This window comes from Mustela erminea, chromosome 7 (assembly GCF_009829155.1).
Source record: "Mustela erminea isolate mMusErm1 chromosome 7, mMusErm1.Pri, whole genome shotgun sequence".
NCBI lineage: Eukaryota > Metazoa > Chordata > Mammalia > Carnivora > Mustelidae > Mustela > Mustela erminea.
Window position 1 is genome coordinate 106222254 of NC_045620.1, and position 15780 is coordinate 106238033.

At 38.5% G+C, this 15780-nt stretch overlaps 1 protein-coding gene and 1 non-coding gene across 3 annotated transcripts in view; one reads left to right on the forward strand and one right to left on the reverse strand.

Moving 5' to 3' along the window:
- Positions 1-563: 563 nt before the first annotated feature.
- On the reverse strand, positions 564-667 carry LOC116596638. Its single transcript, XR_004288226.1, has one exon. It is a non-coding gene; the product is annotated as a U6 spliceosomal RNA (small nuclear RNA).
- A 2388-nt stretch (positions 668-3055) lies between these two features.
- NPHP1 (nephrocystin 1) overlaps positions 3056-15780 on the forward strand; it is a 55371-nt gene continuing 42646 nt past the window's right edge. For both annotated transcript variants that reach the window (XM_032352796.1, XM_032352797.1), the window contains exons 1-4: positions 3056-3182; positions 6011-6084; positions 9634-9694; positions 10732-10856. In XM_032352796.1, coding sequence (XP_032208687.1) covers positions 3114-3182; positions 6011-6084; positions 9634-9694; positions 10732-10856 — 329 coding nt within the window. In that variant the 5' untranslated portion in view covers positions 3056-3113. The remainder of the gene's footprint in view (positions 3183-6010; positions 6085-9633; positions 9695-10731; positions 10857-15780) is intronic.

The following is a 15780-nucleotide window of genomic DNA, read 5'->3' on the forward strand; positions in this document are numbered from 1 at the left end:
AAGCTGAGTAATCTCATCCCTATAGCACACTGAACACTTAAATAGTATTTTTCAGCCTTAAATGTACACATGAAACACAAGGGTATTATTAAAATACAGGTACAGATGCCGTAAGTCTGTGGTGGGGCCTGAGAATATGCGTTTCTAACAAGCTCCTAAGTGATGTTGATGCTGATCCAAGATTCAAAGGAATCAATGGTTATAACCCTGAATATGGTAGAAAATGTCCACCTGAGGTGAATAGCAGTAGGAAGCTTTTTTGCATCCTTCCCCATTGCTTATACATACAAAACACGTAGGGGTTTTGTTTATTTTTACCAACATAGACTTATACTATATTCACGACCCTGTAACTTTTCCATTTAAAATATGGAAATCCTTACAAATCAGATATAGAATATTTTTTCTAATTTACAGATACATATATTTAAAATAAATAAGGATCTCATAAATGATGAATTTTGGTAAGCTCTTAAAATATCGCTTAGAAGTACTGATAAATCCATTTAAAAATATTTTATAGCAATCCTTTCTCATTTGTCTCATTTGTTACAATTTTTTCTTAAAATATAGAATGCTTCATGAATTTGCATGTCATCCTTGCACAGGGGCCATGGTAAGCTTCTCTGTATCAGTTCAATTTTAGTACATGTGCCACCCAAGTAGCCCTGTTACATCTCCTTTCTTAAAAATGTTATTTATCTATTTGGGAGAGAGAGAGTGCCTGCACACAAGCAGGGGGAGGGCAAAGGGAGAGGGAAAAGCAGGCTCTCCGCTGAGCATGGAGTCCAACGTGGGGCATATCCCAGAACCCTGAGATCATGACCTGTGCTGAAGTCAAACGCTTAACCAACCAAGCGACCCAGATGCCCCTGTTACAAACTTTTTTAATGAAAATACTATGTCTGGCTATTTAAGTGAATTTTAAAGTATCATGAGTCATAATGGAGAAGTTAATTCAAAATAAAGACATGAACCAAAAAAAGCAGATAATACCAAGTTTTCAAGGTTAAGAACAAAACCCCATAAAAGTAGAGTAAATTGGTACAACTTTGGGAAAATAGGCAGTATCTACTAAAGCGGAACATAAAACGTGCCCTGTGGCCCAGCACTGTGTACATATGCTTGTACTATGCATATATGTAAGCAACAGCACTGTTTACAACAGCCTCAACTGAAAACTACCCACATGTCCAGCAACAGTGGAATAAGTAAGTATATTGAGTGTATCATACACAAAATGCCAGAGAGCAATGAGAACTTAACAAATTGAACTACATACAATGATAGAGGTGCATCTTACAGACATGTTGATTGAAAAAAGGCCTAAGAAGATGCCAGGACACACTGCATGGTCCCATTGGACAGTTTTAAAAGAGGCAAATCAAGTTATTTTTTTTTTTAAGATTTTATTTATTTATGTATTTATTTGACAGAGTTTGACAGAGAGAAATCACAAGTAGACGGAGAGGCAGGCAGAGAGAGAGAGAGAGGGAAGCAGGCTGAGCAGAGAGCCTGATGCGGGACTCGATCCCAGGGCCCTGAGATCATGACCTGAGCGGAAGGCAGTGGCTTAACCCACTGAGCCACCCAGGCGCCTCAAGTTTTTTTTTTTATTTTATTTTTTATAAACATATAATGTATTTTTATCCCCAGGGGTACAGGTATGTGAATCGCCAGGTTTACACATTTCACAGCACTCACCATAGCACATACCCTCCCCAGTGTCCATAACCCCACCCCCCTCTCCCAAACCCCCTCCCCCCAGCAACCCTCAGTTTGTTTTGTGAGATTAAGAGTCACTTATGGTTTGTCCCCCTCCCAATCCCATCCTGTTTCATTCATTCTTCTCTTACCCCCTTAACTCCCCATGTTGCATCTCCACTTCCTCATATCAGGGAGAGCATATGATAGTTGTCTTTCTCCAGCAAATCAAGTTTTTGTTGTTAGAAGTCAGGACAGTGTGGGCGCCTGGGTGGCTCAGTGGGTTAAGCCGCTGCCTTCGGCTCAGGTCATGATCTCAGGGTCCTGGGATCTCGTCCCACATCGGGCTCTCTGCTCAGCGGGGGGCCTGCTTCCCTTCCTCTCTCTCTGTGATCTCTTCCCTTCCTCTCCTACTGTGATCTCTCTCTGTCAAATAAATAAATAAAATCTTAAAAAAAAAAAAGAAGAAGTCAGGACAGTGTTTAGTTATGGCATAGGGAGGTGGGTAGGGATTAGGAAGGGAAGACTACTTAGGGTACTGATAATCTGTGTCCCATTCTGGGTGATGTGACATGAGGGTGTGCTCAATATGAAAATTCAACGAGGTGGACACTTGTCACTTTTCTCTATATTTGAAGGAAAAATACACAAATAACTAGCATAGTAGTTGGGCCTGTGGAATCAACCTGTTTTCTGTGCTGAAGAGCATTCATTTAGTGTAGTTCATCATTTGAAAAGTGAGCTCCATCATCATCATTCTTCGGTGTAGTGCAAAGTTTGGGAACTGGGACTTAAAGGATTCAATACCACCTGGGGAAATGGTATTACAATCTCCCTGAGAGAACCGTAATTATTTGCTCACATTCTTGCTGAACAGAAAAAATCACCGTCGTCCCAGAACTCAGGATGGACAACGCGCAAAACTAAAATGAAACGGAAAGAACTAAAAACTGTCCTTTGAGAAATGAGAATATACGACAAAATCATGTATTCCATGAAGGCCACATAGGAAAGCTATTCTTGCAGTTAATTTAAGAGTTTAAGATGCTTAAATTATACCTTAAGATTCGTTTAGCAAAACTGGCATCAGAAAACAAATGCCGTAACACGGGGGAACCCCGACAGTAATGGCGTGGTAATATTGAGGTACCATAGAACATGTAGCTCCCGACACCGTCGGGCATTCTCTCCCATCTCCACCCCAACCCTGCAGAACTGGCCGGTAAAAGAGGACTACCTGGGCAGCGGGCCTAATCCGAGTCTGGGAGCTGCGGAGCGGCCACCACAACACAGGACGACCTCCAGGTTCTTTTTTTGCAAAGCAGACGCGCAGTGATTGCGTCACCTTCCCTCGCCGCCGCCGTGGTTTCCCTGGCGACCGGTGCGCGCTCAGCGCCGAGGCGAGAGAGATGCTGGCCAGGCGGCAGCGCCATCCTCTGCAGGCCCTGCAGCGCCGAAGTCAGGAATTGAAGCTACAGGTAGCGTCTGGCTGTCCAGCCCGGGGCTGGGCACCGGCGACGGGCGAGATCTGGGGTGTACCCTAATCCTGGCAGCCTATCTCCAACCCACGTACCTTCCCGAGTTATAGCGCTCCCTCCTCCACCCCGGCGTCCTGGCACTAACCCCGATTCTAACCCCTCCTGCTCCTAAACTCAACCCCCGGTGAAGCTGAACCTCGCAAAAATCTTGACCCATCGACTAAGCGCCGTCCCCCCCCCCCCCCCATCTCGGTCTCCAACCTGACAACTCCCTTACCCACCTCACCTCCAAATCTAATCTCAACAACCTTTTCCAACCATCTCTGCGCCTGTCGCTTTCCTCCACTCTCCATTGCCCCCTTACCTTCGAGCCGTCTTCCAGTAGGGGCTGTTTTTGCTTCTCTTGAACTCAAACGAAATAGGCGTCAAAGAATAATCCGAATACGTAAGAAAAATACTAGGATACGACAGATTAGCAAAGGACATGAACTAAAGAAGTGCAAGGAACTCATAAACACGAGAAAAGTTCACTTAAAAAATAATCAAGTAACTGCGAAGGAAATAAAATATAACAAATATTTAAAAATGTGTGCTCAGTACTGGGGAGGGTGTGATGAAACACGCACTGATACACGCTGCTCCAGAGTGTAAGGAACAGCATTTCTGGGAAGCAGTTTAACAAGATGTAGCAAATATTCACGCTCCTGGGCTCGGTAATTACATTTCCAGGGATTTGCCATACATAATAATAAAAAATTTATTGGGACAGAGATTAATGTGTTAAGTGTTCATCATAGTGTTACTTAGAAAAGACTGGATATCTTTTAAATGATGAGTAATTGGGGAATGGATAAATAACTTAGGATAGGATATAATAGTATGATTAAAATTTTGTTGAAAGATTTATCATGTTAGGGAAAATATTGTGATAAAATCCTAGTTAGAAAAAAGACTATAAAATATAAAATTAAATATACAGCATTTCAATAAAATTATTTTATATCTAGTATACATAGAAGAAAGAGTGAATGACACATCCCAGGATAGTAACTGTGTGTGCTAGAATGCTGATGTTTATTATGTTTCTCTTCATACTTTTTGCTATTTTCCTAATTTTGAACACCAACTGTATATGGCTTTAAACAATAAAGAAAAAGAAGGAAGTAATTACTGGTTTGTTAGTTTATTTTCCAAAATTCTTATTTTGCTTTGCTAATTTTACTTTTTTTATTTGATCTATTACTAAATAAAATTATTTTCTAATCTTCGACAGAAAAGAGATTTACTGAGTGCTCATATTTGGTCCTGTTTCGGACTCATTTAAAAAGTACAAAGATTAAAAAAAAAACTACAAAGATTCGGGGTGCCTGAGGCTTAGTGGGTTAAGTGTCTACCTTTGGCTCAGGTCATGATCCCAGGGTCCTGGGATTCAGTACATCAGGCACCCTGCTCAGTGGGGAGCCTGCTTCTCCCTCTTCCTCTGTCTCTGTCCCTCTGTCTCCTCTCTATCTCAAATAAATAAATACAATCTTAAAAAATAAATAAAATTTTTAAAAATTAAAAGTACAAAGATTTGATAGATAAATATTTCTTAAGTGACTTTTAGATTTTATAGTGGTGCAATAAAAACAAAATACTCTTCTGGTAGAAATAAAACTTGATGAGGCTTTGACTTATGTGAGCTTTGGCTAGATGCTTAATATGGTTCTGTGTCTGATTTTAAATTTCATGGGACATTGGGAGAACCAGGAAAGTTTCAGAAGTAAACTGCAAAAAAATTATTACTAAAACAAAGATGAAACAAAACAATTACAAAGGTTAGTCAAACTGCAGAAGACTTGGCCCCAAGGGTCTTCTTGGAGGGGCTCTTTGATAGTGGAAGCTAGGTTTTCCCTGTCTCCGTAGCCTACACCTGAAGCAAAAAATGAATAGATTTCCAACTTGGTGTCCAGGTGGTGGACAAGTAATCAAGACCGCATCTGGGTCATGCCTGTTATGACTGACTCTGTCAACAGCTGTGAATTTGTAACTAACACTCAGATACAGAATAGGAAGAGTAGAGAAGAAATGAGTGAACTTCAATTTCTCTTCTTTTCCTCTTCTTTCATCTGCTTTATCTTCTCCACATCATCTTTAGGAAAAAAAAACCCAAATATGTACCCACATCATCTTTAGAAAAGAACATATGTACATATTTCTTTTGGGGATATATTGGCAAAGTTACATGTAGTGTTTAGAAAATGCTAAGTCGGTGTAAGATACAAGAATGAAGATAAAGAAACTTGTGGCATATTCATACAATACTACTGAGCAGTATGAAGGAATGAACTAGTGATTGTCTATGGCAGTATCTCAGAAACATGCTGATTGAAAGGATGGTACAAAAGAGTACATCCTTTCTGGGAACATTCTGGGTAATGGTAATTTATGTTGATAGGGGTTAGAGTTACATGAATGTATGCATTTGCCAAAACTCAGCAAATATATATTTTAAGATATATGCATTTCATGGTACGTAAATTTTTTACTTAACATTGAACTCTCATTAGTGATACCCATGGTGCATCATTGATGAGGATTGCATTTACTTTGAAATACATAAAAAATAATATGGATTGATGAATAGATGGATCAAAAAGGTATAGTAAAATGTTAATAGTAGAATCTAGGTAGTGGGTATATGGGGGTTCTCTGCGAAATTCTTTATAAACTTCATTGTATGCTTTAAAACGTTCCTTGTGAAATATTAGGAAAAGAGAATTAAAATTTTATTTCCTAAGGTTATATGGTATTTAACAATATATTCTAACAGTCTCTATTTATTGTAGGTTGATAGCTTGCTTTCTGAGAGTCGATTGAAGGGAGTTCTAGATTCCAGTAAAAGGAGAGATATTTACCAAAGGTAAAATCTACTAAATTATATAAACTTCCCAGAAACCATATGTACACTTCAGTGGGCAGTATGTATAGCATAGAAATTGTTTGAGGCATTATTTCTTTCTTTATTTATGCTACAATTTCTAAAAAGACACAATAATGGGAAATAATACTGAGGAACAATGAATGCAACTTTCCAAAATGGATTTAAAAGTATTTCTTGTAATTTTCTTTATCTCCCAGGTCTAAATAGTGATGGAATGGTGAGATCAAATAAAGAATTACAAATGTTAAAAAGTAGCAGCTTACATTTATTCTGTACTCTGTATGTACCAAGCAGTGTGGTCCACACTCTAAAACCTTTCTTGATTAATTTTCACAATAATACCATGAGATACTTATTAATATAGGTGAGAAAATTAAGTTTCCCACAGTGGTTTGTTATATGTCTACCCTGAATTTCTATAAAACATTAAAGTGGGCAGGCAATTAAAATATTTGAAGACTGCTGAGAACTGCAGAATTCTGTCAAGTAAAAGAGAGAATTTCACTGAGTCTCATTGGAGTTGGAGACTTTGGTCCACTTGAATCAAATGTAAGGATTACATCATGGTATAACTTGGATCTAGGAAAAACTAAGCTAAACCTGAAGGTTATGGACTTGCTGTTGTGACCACAGCTATAAAAACTGCTCAGTGTCCACAGAGTGGCTGAGGTAGAGTTATGGTTGATCCTTGGCCTACGGTAGCCTCAGATCCTGGGACCTGGTCAGAAAATATTAGCAGTTCTACCTTGCTTGAGATGGAGACCTTAACTCCCTTGACATGGGAAAACTGTTCTTTTGTTGGTGTTTTTTTGTTTTGTTTTGACAATTTAATCTCCCTAAGAGAGATTAAAATTAAATCAAGTTTGAAATGACATAGGCATGGTGAACTAAATCAAATTAGTCCATTCATATTGTTGTATTCAATTTAGGACATTATTATGATAATCTGTGTGCTTTGGGTAGTTAAGAGTGTATAACATTCAAAAGAACATGAAATTCATTTTATTAGTTTAAATGATTCACCTGAACCATTTGAAAAAGTTTTACTTAATTTAGGCATTCAAAGTGCTTACAAGCAAAATAAAATTGAAGTGAATTTTAAAACGTGGAAGGAAACTTAATAAACTACAGTTATTAGGATTGACTGTTTAAGGAATTCAGTTCAAATTGAATTAATCAAATAATAAAGAAAGAAAAAGTGAAGGTGATTATACTTGCCTTACTAGATTTTAAAATAGAGTAAGATTTATAGGCTGAATTTAATGTCCCAGAGAAAACTAAGTTTTTACATTTTATTTTAATAAACTGATAATTATTGTTTTTTTAAAAGATTTTATTTATTTACTTGACAGAGATCACAAGTAGGCAGAGAGGCAGACAGAGAGAGGGGCGGGGAAGCAGGCTCCCTGCTGAGCAGAGAGCCTGGGGGCTCAATCCCAGGACCCTGGGATCAGGACCTGAGCGGAAGGCAGAGGCTTTAACCCACTGAGCCACCCAGGTGCCCTCTAATAATTATTTTTAAACACAAGTAACTGTAAATAATCTGTAAATAAACTGTAAATAAAAAGATCTGCATCACAGTCATTTAAAAATTCACATTGACATTTGTATGTCTGAAAATATCAGTTAGCCCCAATGTTTGATTAATAATTGGCTGGATAGGGGCGCCTGGGTGGCTTAGTGGGTTAAAGCCTCTGCCTTCAGCTCAGGTCATGATCCCAGCGTCCTGGGATCGAGCCCCACATAGGGCTCTCTGCTTTGCAGGAAAAAAGAAAAAAAAAGAAAAAATAAATAAATAAAAATAAAAATAATTGGCTGGATATACAGTAAAAATAATTTCTACTTAGACCTTTGAAGACATTGTCAGGTTTCTTTGTACTCAACAACATGAATAAGTTTGATGATTGTTCCTTTATAATTGACCTGTTTGGGGCTTTTCTTTTCAGCCTTGGTGTTTTAAAATTTCATCGCAATGTATTTAGGTGTCGTTTTTTTATCTTGCTAAACACTCAGTGGGTCTTTTCAACTTGAAACTCTTGTCTCTCATGAGCTCTGGGAGATTTTCTTTTACTAAAAGATCATTCCCTTTTTTTTTTAAACTTGTATTTGTCCGTTTCTTCCTGAAACACCTTTGAGTCAGATATTGAACCTCCTGGGCTATTCTTCTTGGTCTCTTATCTCCCCTTTGGAAGTTTTTGTTTCTTTGTCTTTTTGTTTACACTTGGGAGATTCTCTTGTCTTTGGTTCCTCTGGACTTGTAAAATTTGTTGTAAATTTTTTACCTTCCATGCTGCTGGCTTACTTTATTATATCTGGTGGTCCTTGGATTATTCATTTTTATTTAAGAATGGGAGACTGAAAAAAAAAGAATGAGGGACTGATTTGATTATTTTTAAATTTTTTTAAATTTGATTTTCTAGATAGCAGTTAGAATAACCAGGGTTATTCTACTGTTGTATATATAGGTCTCTTTCCTACAGTATTATCCCCTGAATAGTGAAGTTCTTTGTATGTGGGTGGGGATTTCCAGGGGGCTGAGAGCTACGTGTTAGTCTAGGGGGTGCCCAAAGCCAGAATAGCATGGGCTTTAAACCTGGTGTATTTGGCAGCTGTAATTGTCCTCAGGTCATTCATTAATTTTATTTTTTAGAGACGAATCCTCTAGTAAAGAGGGAGAGCAGAGGGAGGCAAGATAAAAGAACAGGGAAGCTAGAGGGCTCAGATTTTCTGTAAACAGACTCTTTTAAAAGTCAGACTTCGGGGTGCCTGGGTGGCTTGGTGGGTTGAAGCCTCTGCCTTTGGCTCAGGTCATGGTCTCAGGGTCCTGGGTTCTCTTTTTAGAAAGCGTTTGAATTTTGAGAACTGTCATTAGTAGAGGTGGCCCATTTTCAGTCATTTTCATACTTCTTACTTGGGTCTATGACTTAAGCTACAGTATATGAGCTGTCTGTGGAATAATTAAAACAGGGTACCCATCTAGACAGGCCACGCTCAAAGGGGGAATGGGCGCTGCCATGGGAAGAGGCCAACTATAGAATCCTAAACCCTGTCTTCACTTGTCTCCACCATCGACCATCTGTGGCCCCTCCTTAGAAGCTCACCTTCCTTCTGCCAGAGTGAGATTGACGTGAGGCTCAAATCTGGTGGCACTTGGGAAGCACCCATGATGCTCAGTACACTTTGTCATTATCGTCCTTAGGGGTATCTCCTGGGCTAGAGCCTGGGTTTATGGAATTTTAGAGCTGAAGAAGCATTTTGAAGTCCAGTGTTTTCCTTATTTTATAGATGGGAAACTGAAACTCAGAGTCACTTAAGCTTTCGGAGCCGAGGCTGTCATACCTGTGTGCTTTAGAGCGTGTGAGGATCACTTGAGCTGGTGGGTGGGAAGCGGTGATGGGTGAACTTTTCAACATCATGCATATAGTAGTTGCCTTGCCAGCTTGAAGACTTATGTGTAATTCTATAAAACAACGCTGTAGTTTGACAATAGAAAAATTAATATTTTTTTCTTTCTTTTCAAAAATTTAGATGTGTCCAGTTAAAACAAGCAATAGATGAAAATAAAAATGCTCTTCAAAAATTAAACAAAGTGAGTATTACGGTTAATGATATTACAGAAAACCTGTTTGTATACAGATGTTATCATTAAGTGGGAATTCATTAGAGCAGGTAAGTTTCTGGGTTTGCTTTAGTGGTGGTGAAGTCTAACTGTGACCAGGGCCAGCTTGCCCGACCAGCTTACTGAGTGTGTGGTTGGTGCAGAAGAGGCAGGCCTCTGAATGCTGAGAAAAGTTCAGCTTTGGTGAACTTACCCAGCACTGAGGACCCAGAAAATCCAAGAAGAAGCTATTTTTATTTTTGCATTGTGTGAGTATTATGTTTTATAGTTGAGAATTGTCTTGATTTTCATTACCCTGTGGGGAGAGTACATAATCTGGCCCTTAGGGTAGAAGCTTCTTGTATCACATGGCGGCTCTAATATCAGTGACTCTGCAGAAAAAGGAGGAACTAGAATTTACTCTTGGAAGTTCCTTCAGGATTTTCCCTAGTAGTATGAGCCAGAGCTTCAGCCAAGTGTCCAGGGCCAGAGACTCACAGAGCATTTAAAGTGGAAAGCATCTAAAAGTCATCTCCCAACCGAAGATATGACTCTTCGGCATTTCAGCAACACAGAACTCTTAAATTTAGGAGGCAGGCTGACCCTAAATTTGAAATCTAACTATGCCATTCCATGGGTGGGGAAGCTGAGTCTCCCAGAGGTGAAGCAGCTTTCTCAATGTCTCACTGCCAGTAAGTGGCAGAACTTGGGATTGGCACCCATCTTTTTGACTCCAAGGCCTATCTTCTGTCTAGAACCTATCTCTTACTGACTGTAGAGGGTCTGGAATAGCTAGCAAGAAAACAAAACAAAAAGCCAAGTAGTATAATTTTATTTCTTCATTTGGGTTACATTTCAACATAATAATCTATTTCTTTTCATCCTATTTCTCTAAGGTAGGCCTAATCTCATACTGACATTTACTTTGTCTTCTAGAACTTAAGGGTGTATTTTTTTTCCTTCTAAAATAAATATAATAGGAAACTGAAATAAATTCTTCGGTGAAATAAACTTATATTCTTTCATAGGCGGATGAACCTGCCCCTGTTGGGAACTATAATCAGAAAAAAGAGGAGGAGCACAATCTTTTGGATAAGCTTACCCACCAACTGCAGGAACTTGCTGTGTCCATAAGCAGAGAAAATATAACTGAGTATGCTTCTTTCCTTACTTTTTTTGTCTCAGATATTATGTAACCAATAGCTTTAATGTTTGACTCAGAATAAAGACATATTAAGAGTATAGATATAAACAAATGGTGATAACAAGTATAATTAGTTGACATTTATTTATTATGTATAGTAGAAAGTCTTAGAGCCTATAAAAGATGTAAAGAAGTGAAAGTCACAATCTCTGCCCTTAGGTAATTAATCATCTAGTTGGGGAAACAAAAAACTATCTCAATAGCTAAATAAACAAATGTCAGAAAATAAGGACAATGCCTTTAATGTCAGTGTTGTTACATAAAAAGAAATTATTTGGATTATTTGCTTCTTTCATAAATATTCATTAAAAATTAGAGGCAGGAGTATGCATTGCTTTTCTGCTATAGTAGATGTTAATGACAGCCTTTGCAGAGTAGAAAGAAAACTTGATGGTATAAACAAACCCAATTTGTGGAAAGCAAAAAGGAAAAAAAATTAACTATTTAGACTCTTCAAGTGCTGTTTACATACTTCTACACTATATCCTGGGGAAAATGCCAAAGCATGTAGATCCAAGGATTCTAGAATTTCTACTAACTTCTGGTACTGAGAATGACAATGTAGCTGGTTTTGGACCTAACCTTCCTACTATAAATAACTATAAAATCTGGAAAAAATATATGAAACAGCTGGTCAGAGTCACTGAACATTAGTCCAGTAGGGCTGATGTCCTTAAGACAGGAAAACACAGGAACAGAGTTCAACATTCACCCAGATCCTCTCCCTGGGGAAAATTTATGGGCTGTGGCACAGAAAGGTGGATTCGAAACAGGGAGCAGCAGTGTCACTGAACTCAGGATCAGAGATCAAATTTTGGAGTTCCCAAGGCCATTGGGACTTGTGGGAGAGAGAAGGGAGTTGTAAGAGACAACTACAGAAATCTGAATAGATTCCTGGGCTACACAGACTGTGATTCCAGAAGCACTGGCAGAAAGTACCTGCTAGGAGACTGAGATTTTAAAAGATTCTGGAAGTCAGACAATCCTGGAGAAATATTGGAGTTTGTACCCAGCTAGAATAAAGAGACTTTGGTGAATGCTTCAGGCATTTAGTGGAGATCACAGGAGGCCTTATTCCTGCTGTCATTGTCATTGTCATTGCTCTTATTAAGAGTAATGAAAATACCCTAATACTGAGAACTGTGATCTTGAAACAAAGACAAAACTGAAGTAGATCTTGTCCAAGCCTAAAACTAGACCTTAACAAGAAGGTGCTAATTTAACTGTGTAACAGAATAAAATTCAATACTCAATAAAGAAAGATGGCATAATCCAAAGTCTCTAAATGTCTCATCTGTAATATCCCCTAATAGAGGAATTACTGGAAGTACAAAAGAGTAGGGGTGATGAGGCTCCTGGGTGGCTCAGTGGGTTAATCCTCTGCCTTCAGCTCAGGTCATGATCTCAGGGTCCTGGGATCGAGCCCCGCATTGGGCTCTCTGCTCAGCGGGGAGCCTGCTTCCCCCTCTCTCTCTGCCTACTTGTGATCTCTCTTTCTCTGTCAAATAAATAATTAAAATCTTAAAAAAAAAGAGAGTAGGGATGAATAAATAATCAGCAATTGAATAATAAGACAGTCAATAAAAGAAGACTTAGATCCAAACTAGATAATACAGTTAGCTGACAAGGACTTCTAAATAATGATTAATATGTTAAAAGAAGAAAAGATGGATGAAATGGAAAAAAGTATTTTAAGTATTTTAAAAACATTCAGATGTAGAAAATGAACATTCTACAACTGTATAAGTATCTGATGAAATAATGACTGAGAAGTTTCTCAGTCTGATTTAATATATAGATTCAAAGAGGTGGAAAATGTCATGTATTTAATAAAGAGAAAAAATAATCAGTAGAAGCTCAGATGACCCAAATTTGAAAATTAACAAACAAGAACTATACAACAACTGTTGCCGACTTATTACAGAATTTGCTGGAAGAGATGGATAGCTTGGATGGATAAGGAGGAATCAAGCAGAGAAATGGCTGCTAACACAATTTATAGCTTTAAGTGCATACCTTAGAAAAGAAGAAAAGTTGAGTATCAGTTATTGAAGTTTCGAACTTAAGAAAACAGAAGAAGAATAAGAGATTAAACCCAAGGCAAGTAGAAAGGAGGAAATTATAGAAATAAGAGCAGAAAACAGGAAATAATAGAAAGACATACATTAGATAACATCAATAATGCCAAAAGTTGGTTCTTTGGAAGAATTAGTTAAATGGATAAATTCTTAGCAAGACTGATCAAGGAAAGAGGAAGAGAAGGGAAAACAACAACAACAACAACCACCCAGGGATGAAAACTAATCACTACGAATGTTATAGAAATTAAAAGGATGCCGTGAAGATATTATGAATAAGTTTATGCCAATATGTTTGAAAATCTAGATAAAATAATTTTCTTGAGAAAAAATGAAACAAGATGGGATCGGGAGGGATACAAATCATGAGACTCTTAATCTCACAAAACAAACTGAGGTTTGCTGGGGGTTGGGGCGTAGTGAGACAGTGGTTGGGTTACGGACCTTGGGGAGGGTATGTGCTATGGCGAATGCTATGAATTGTGTAAGACTGATGATTCACAGACTTTTACCCCTAGGGCAAATAATATATTATATATTAATAAGAATAATTAAATTAAAAAAATGCTTTCCTGAAAAATAAAAAGTACTTGACACAAGCTGAAGAGAAAAATCTTAATAGTCCTGCTAAAATATCTATTAAGAAGTTGAATGTATGATTAAAAACCTTCCCACGGAATCAACTCTCGTGTGGTTTTACTGATGGATTGCTGCAAACATTTTAAAAAATAATACCAGGATTACAAACCTTTATTGAGAGTAGAAGAACATTTCCCAAGTCATTTTATGAGCTTTAGGTATCAAAACTTGACAAGAATATTGTAAGAAAATGGCAAGGGCCTCATGAACACATGAGCAAACCCAATAGAAAATATTAGCAAACAGAATCCAGTGTCATTTCAAAATAACAATACAGTATAACTAAGTGGAATTTATTCTAGAATGCAGGGTTAGTTTAACATTCAAAAATCAATAATTGAAATTCACTGTCTTAACACAGTGAAGAAGAACCATGAATAATCATGTGAAGTTCCCATTATCCTTGGCAACATTTTAGAATAATTGACTCATAAAATATGTGCAAAAGATCTCCTAAAAAAAGAAAAGGGCACATAAAATCAATGTGACATATTTTGTGGATTTTTATTTTTATGGTATAAAAACTTCATTAAGTTACTGTTTATGTTTAGGTCACTGTGGTATGAGTGCATCCTACAACTATTTTATACTATGTGAACCCAATACTCTTTATTCTGGAGACTATCTCATAACTGGCTGGTTTTATATTTAGCAATGTTCATTTGCATCAGTCTAAGTACATTGTTATCCCTGTTTTTGGTTTTTTTTTTTTTTTAAAGATTTTATTTATTTATTTGACAGAGAGAAATCACAAGTAGATGGAGAGGCAGGCAGAGAGAGAGAGAGGGAAGCAGGTTCCCTGCTGAGCAGAGAGCCCTATGCGGGACTCGATCCCAGGACCCCGAGATCATGACCTGCGAAGGCAGCGGCTTAACCCACTGAGCCACCCAGGCGCCCCTGGTTTTTTTTTTTAAGATTTTATTTATTTATTTATTTGACAGGCAGAGATCACAGGTAGGCAGAGCAGCAGGCAAAAAGTCGGGAGTGGGGGAGTAGGCTCCCTACTGAGCAGAGTGTCCCATGGGGGGCTCAATCCCAGGACCAGGAGATCATGACCTGAGCCAAAGGCAGAGGCTTAACCCACTGAGCCACCCAGGCACCCCTCTATCCCCATTTTTTTTTTTAAAGATTTTATTTATTTATTTGACAGCGAGAGATCACAAGTAGGCAGAGAGGCAGGCAGAGAGAGAGGAAGGGAAGCAGACTCCCTGCCTAGCAGAGAGCCCGATGCGGGACTCGATCCCAGGACCCTGAGATCTTGACCTGAGCCGAAGGCAGTGGCTTAACCCACTGAGCCACCCAGGCGCCCCTCTATCCCCATTTCTAAGATAAGTTTCTCTAGTGCTTTCAGAGAACAAAGATCGCTGTTTTATTCATTGTCGTATCCCAGCACATAGCGTCTGTCACACTATGTTTGATGACCTTTGATGACTTTGCTGAGTGTTGAATGAACAAAGAGAGATTTAGTGACTCATCCACACTGGTATTATTTTAGTTCCTCTCTCTTCTCTCACCTCCCATTGTACCTCCTTAGTATCTTTCCAAATGTCTTTCTCTTTTTTTTTTTTTTTTTAAAGATTTTATTTATTTATTTGACAGAGAGAGATGACAAGCAGGCAGAGAGGCAGGCAGAGAGAGAGGAGGAAGCAGGCTCCCTGCTGAGCAGAGAGCCTGATTTGGGGCTCGATCCCAGGACCCTGGGATCATGACCTGAGCCGAAGACAGTGGCTTAACCCACTGAGCCACCCAGGCATCCCCCAAATGTCTTTCTCTTCATCCTAAGGCTGTTTTTTTGTTTTTTGTTTTTTGGTTTGGGTTTTGGTTTTGGCTTTTTTTTAGTTTATAAAAAAAATTGTTGTCTTGTTTCACTTTTCCCAACTGTCTTTGCCTTTAGCCCTTTTTCCAATCTGTTCCCCACATTGTAGCCTAGTCATCTTTCCAAAGTACAGATGAGATCATGGCCTTCTCGTACTTCATTTTTAGAGACCGTGTTAGAAAGAAAGCTCACTTGGGCTGCATTCTGCTCACCTCTTTTCAGCCTCATCTCTTTCTTACTCATTTCTGCAAAACTTGTCCTACCATTCCTGAGCTACTTGAGGTTCCCCCAACTTGATCCTCCTTTCACCACTCCCCCCCACTCCTTTCTACTTCCTTTT